The sequence below is a fragment of the Nicotiana tomentosiformis genome, chromosome 1, assembly GCF_000390325.3.
Source record: "Nicotiana tomentosiformis chromosome 1, ASM39032v3, whole genome shotgun sequence".
In the NCBI taxonomy this organism is placed as follows: Eukaryota; Viridiplantae; Streptophyta; class Magnoliopsida; order Solanales; family Solanaceae; genus Nicotiana; species Nicotiana tomentosiformis.
Window position 1 is genome coordinate 40006632 of NC_090812.1, and position 6042 is coordinate 40012673.

General features: G+C 47.0%; 1 protein-coding gene across 1 annotated transcript; it reads right to left on the reverse strand.

Moving 5' to 3' along the window:
- Window positions 1-867: 867 nt before the first annotated feature.
- LOC138906024 (uncharacterized) lies at window positions 868-3109 on the reverse strand. Its single transcript, XM_070194545.1, has 5 exons — window positions 2983-3109; window positions 2501-2704; window positions 2027-2368; window positions 1860-1912; window positions 868-951 (listed from the first exon to the last, which is right to left on the reverse strand). The coding sequence occupies exons 1-5, from the start codon at window positions 3107-3109 to the stop codon at window positions 868-870; spliced, it is 810 nt and encodes a 269-aa protein (XP_070050646.1).
- Window positions 3110-6042: the final 2933 nt, after the last annotated feature.

Here is a 6042-nt window from a genome sequence, read left to right on the forward strand (position 1 = left end):
GTCCTGAAGAACGAGCAGGTGGGGGTCATCATACTTACGCTCCCTGATACTGTCATATGAGAAGACCTGGAGACCACACAAGCCAATACCCGACTCGGCTTCGAAATATCCAATCTAATAAGCTGGCCCGCTAAGGCCTAAACATCCAATGCCAAGGGTCTCTCTGTTGCCGAAAGATATGCTAAACTCCCCAAATTCTCCGCCCGACGACTCAAAGCATCGGCCACCACATTGGCCTTCCCCGGATGGTACAAAATAGTAATATCATAGTCCTTAAGAAGCTCTAACTATCTCTGCTGGCGCAAATTAAGATCCTTCTGCTTAAACACATGCTGCAAACTCGGTGATCGGTATAGATCTCACAATGAACCCCATACAAATAATGATGCCAAATCTTCAAGGCATGAACAATAGCTGCTAACTCAAGATCATGGATAGGATAAAACTTCTCATGAGTCTTCAACTGGCGCGAGGCATAGGCAATCACCCTACCCTCCTGCATCGGAACACATCCAATACCTATCCTCGAGGCATCACAATACACGGTGTAAGAACCTGAAGCTGATGGTAGAACTAACACTGGAGTTGTGGTCAAGGCAGTCTTGAGCTTCTGAAAGCTCTCCTCACAATCATTCGACCACCTGAATGGAGCACTTTTTTTGGGTCAATTTGATCAAGGGCGATGCAATAAATGAAATTCCCTCCACAAAGTGACGGTAATAGCCCGCCAAACCAAGAAAACTCCTAATCTCCATGCCTGAGGACGGTCTAGGCCAACTCTACACCGTCTCTATCTTCTTTGGATCCACCTGAATACCCTAACTGGACACCACGTGCCCCAAGAATGCTACTGAACCGAGCCAAAACTCACACTTGGAGATCTTTGCATAGAGCTTCTCCTCCATCAATCTCTGTAACACAATCCTCAGATGCCGAACATGCTCCTCCTGGCTACGAGAGTACACCAGGATGTCATCAATGAATACAATAAGGAATAAGTCTAAATAGGACTGGAATACACTGTTCATCAAATGCATGAACGCTGCTGGGGCATTGGTCAGCCCAAAAGATATCACTAAGAACTCATAATGGCCATATCGGGTCCTGAAAGCTGTCTTAAGAATATCCGAATCCCGAATCTTCAGTTGGTGATACCCTGACCTCAAATCAATCTTGGAGAACACCCTCTCTCCCTGAAGCTAGTCAAATAGGTCATCAATATGTGGCAAAGGGTACTTGTTCTTGATCGTGACCTTGTTTAATTGCCTGTAATCAATGCATATCCTCATGGAACCATCCTTCTTCTTCAAAAATAGGATCGGTGCACCCCAAGGTGACACACTAGGTCGAATAAACCCCTTATCAAGGAGTTCCTAAAGTTGTCCCTTCAACTCCTTCAACTCCGCCGGTGCCATACGATACGGTGGAATAGAAATGGGCTGAGTGCCCGACACCAAATCAATACCAAAGTCAATATCCCTGTCAGGCAGCATGCCCGACAAGTCTGCAGGAAACACATCCGGAAAGTCACGTACCACCGAAACAGAATCAATGGAAGGAGTCTCTGCACTAACATCCCTCACAAAAGCCAAATAGGATAGACAACCCTTCTCAACCATCCGCTAAGCCTTCAAGTATGAAATCATTCTACTGGAAACATAGTCTATAGAACCGCTCCACTCAACCCTCGGTAACCCCGGCTTCGCCAACGTCACAGTTTTAGCGTGACAATCTAGAACATCATGACACGGAGACAACCAATCCATACCCAATATAACATCAAAATCGACCATACTAAGAAGCAAAAGATCAACTCTGGTCTCTAGACCCCCAATGGTCACCACACATGACCGATATACGCGGTCCACAATAATCATATCACCCATAGGAGGAGATACATGAACAGATGAAACTAAAGATTCATGGGGCATATCCAGAAAATGAGAGAAATACGAGAAAACATATGAATAAGTGGAACCGGGGTCAAATAATACAGAGGCATCTCTATGACAAACTGAGACAATACCTATAATCACAGCGTTGAAAGCAATAGCATCTGGTCTGGCAGGAAGAGCATAGAAACAGGCCTGGCCATCCCCTGATCTGTCTCGCCCTCTTGGGCGACCCCTAGCTGACTGGGCGGGTGGTGGAGGAACTGATGCTGATGACATATACTGGTTCCTCTGCGGAGCGGGACCTCCCACTAGACGGGGACACTCTCTCCTCATGTGACCAAACTTCCCACACTCATAGCAACACCCCGATGCTTGTGCTGGGGACTGAAGGGAGCCCTGAGCACCGGGATAACTAGCAGAAGGACCTGGCATAGACGAACCCTGACCCGATGGAGCACGAGAAGAACTATGCACTGGAAGGGCACCAAGAGATGAACGTCCCTACTGATAATTGTGAGATCTATGGCTAGATGATCTACCACGGTAAACTGGGCACGTCGTCTGAGCATGTCTGAATGGACGGCCTCTACTGTACTGGAACTGACCCCTAGAAGGAGTGCCACTAAATCCACCCTGTCCACGAGGCCTCTTGGCTTCCCTCTTAACCCTCTCCTGACTGCGAACCATCTCAATCTGCCGAGCTATGTCAACAACCTCATCAATAGTAGCACCAGACACTATCTCTCTGGTCATAAACAATCGCAGCTGATAAGTGAGGCCATCTATAAACCTCCTGATCATCTCCCTGTCTGTGGGAACCAACCAGATAGCATGATGGGCCAACTCCGAGAATCGCATCTCATACTGCGTCACAGACATATCACCCTGACGAAGCTGCTCAAACTGTTTGCGCAGCTCCTCTCTGCGGGACTGAGGACGAACTTCTCCAGAAAGATAACAGAAAACTGCTGCTAAGTAAGGGGTGCTGCACCGACCAGTCTACACCTCTCGTAAGCCTCTCACCAACTGAATGCATCCCCAGAGAACTAAAAGGTAGTGAACGAGACTCCACTGGTCTCTAGAATACCTGATGTATGGAGTATCGTCTGACACCTATCCAAGAAACCCGGTGTATCTTCTCCCTCTGCACCACTGAAAGATGGAGGATGGGGTCTCCCAAACCTCTCCAATCTATGTTGCTCATCCTCAGGCATAGCAGGAACCACATAGTCCTGAGTAGCTGCAACCGGCTGGGCGGGTGATTCCCCCGGTGTCTTGAATCCCTGTACCACCTGCTCTGGTGTACGAGCAACGGGAGTCTGAGCACCTCCCCCGGCCTGAGAAGTGGCTACGGCGGCCGGAACAGAGACCGCCTGAGCAAGGCTGGTGCACGCTGTCAGAATCTGAGCTAAGGCCTCCTGAAGGCCTGGAATCACAATAGGCACAGTTGGCGCCTGAGCTGGTGCATCAATAACTAGAATCTGGTCCTGATCTGGGGCAACTGGTGGATCTGCAGGTACTGCCCAAACTGTTGTGCGGGCTGCACCTCTGCCCCTACCGCTGCCCCGGCCTCTACCGCGGCCTCGGCCTCTCGCGACCCTGGCTAGTGGTACTGGTGGCTGGCCCTCCTGACCGGTAGTACGAGTCCTCACCATCTGTAAGAGAACGAAACAACAGATGTTTAGTTACTAGAATCAACAGATTCACACGACAAGAATTCAAGAATGTGGAATTTTCCTAAAGGTTCTACATCCTCTCGAAGATAAGTACAGACGTCTCCGTACCGATCCGCAAGACTCTACTAAACCCGCTCATGACTCATAAGACCTATGTAACCTAGACTGTGATACCAACTTGTTACGACCCGAAACCTAACATGTCGTGATGGAACCTATCGTGGTACTAGGCAAGCCGACATTTCCAAAACACTTTCCAAATTTAACAGAAAAGAATTAAGACATTTATAATAATCATAGTTTCTCATAAATATGGGGATAAAACCCAAATAAAATATAAGTGCGGAAAAATATCCCGACATCGGGGTGTCACTAAGTCATGAGCAACTAGACTCTCAATCTAAAAGACAGTGTCTACTATAGCATGCGTATAGTTATCAATACAGAGAAATAAAGATAATGAGGAGGGAGCACAAGGTCTGCGAACGCCGGCAACTACCTCGTAAATCTCCGGAAGATCAAATGCACACGAACTCAATGACCTACACGTCCAATCACACATGAATCTGCACACAAGGTACAGGGAGTAACGTGAGTACTTCCAACTCAGTAAGTAACAAAATTAAATAAGGAACTGAGAAGCTGTGACAAGCTACACAATTTCAGTTCATTTTAGTAATTTCGGCAAGAAAAGTAGGCATGCTTTCCATTTGGTGTTTTAAATCAAAACAATTCGAGTTCAGGTACAACAATATAAGCCCTCCAGAAAGTTTCAAAACAACAACAATTAGCAACGAAGTGCAACAATAAAATAAGAGCAAGTACAGCCTCACAGGGCTACTGTCACTCATCTATCTCAATAGCTCAATCACTCGGCTCTCAGCCTCAATACTCACAATCAAAGGTACCTGCGCTTACTGGGGTTTACAGACTCCGGAAGGGCTCCTACAGCCCAAGCGCTATATATTGTTGCGGCGTGCAGCTCGTTCCGAGTATTGCTGTGTCACACATCCCGATCCGATATATGGCCCGAAGGCTTGTTGCGGCGTGCAACCCGATCCAATATTGTTGTGCCGTGCAGCCCGATCCAATATATATCACATAGCTCTCAACCCGACACTCAGGACCTATCTTAGTCACTAACCTCTCCAGCCCCTCGGGCTCACAAAATATCATAATAACCAGCCTAAACAGGGAATACAACAAGTTTTAACAAGAAATGAGAGGAAACAAAGATATAACACACAATAAGATTGTGACTAAGTACAAGACAACAATTAACAGTCAATTCAATAAGTATATGATCGATGCGGGTCCCAATAGTGATATCATATGGCCTAAGCATGGTTTCTAACATGAAAGGTAGTCAATTGTTCAAAGACAAGGAAAAACAAGTAATAACAATGGCTATTCGACTTTACAGTCTCGCGGGACAGACCAAATCACAATCCCTCACGGTGCACGCTCGCACGCCCGTCACCTAGCATGTGCGTCACCTCCAAATATCACATTATACAAATTCTCGGGGTTTCATACCCTCAAAACCAGATTTAAGACTGTTACTTACCTTAATAAGAGCAAAATTGTACTCCACGATGCCTTTGCCTCTCAAATCATCCTCCAAACGTCCCGAATCTAGCCACAAGTAATACAACATAATCAATAAAGGCTAAAGGGATCAATTCCACAAGAAAGCTACTAAACTATAGCCCAAAATCCGAAATCGGCTCAAATCGCCCGCCCGGGCCCACGTCTCGAAATCCGACAAAAGCTACAAAACTTGAAAGTCCATCCACTCACGAGTCTAACCATATGAAATTTATCAAAATCCGACCTCACTTGATCCCTCAAATCCTCAAATTATCCTCTCCAAAATCCCAAACCCTAACCCCCCCTATTTTCACTCCTAAATCCCACTAATTAGATGAGAAAATAACGGAAAAATACCATAGTTAGGAGTATTAGAGCTCAAGCAACTTACATCACTGAAAAACCCTTGAATACCCTTCAAAATCACTCCAAAAGCTCCAAGGTCCGACTTGAAAATGGTAGAAATGAGCAAAAATTCGCGAAATCTTCTATTTATAGGTTCTGCCCAGGCTTTTCGCACCTGCGGCTCAGAATGTGCACCTGCGGTCTCGCTTTTGCGCAATAACCTCTGCATCTGCGAAAAATCACTTAAGTCCCCAACTCCGCACCTGTGCTCCCTATCCGCTTTTGCGACCTTGCAGATGCGGAAAAGACCTCGCACCTGCGGCTACTGCCTGACCTCCTCTCTTCCGCTTCTGCGGGAAACTACCCGCTTTTGCGGGCTCGCAGATGCGCACACCCACTCGCACCTGTGGTTATCCCCAGTCCAACACACTCCCGCACCTGCGTTCGTCCCACTGCACCTGCGGCGTCGCACCTGCGGCAATACCCTCACATGTGCGATTACACCAGCAACAGGCCAACTTCAACAATTCTCCAAA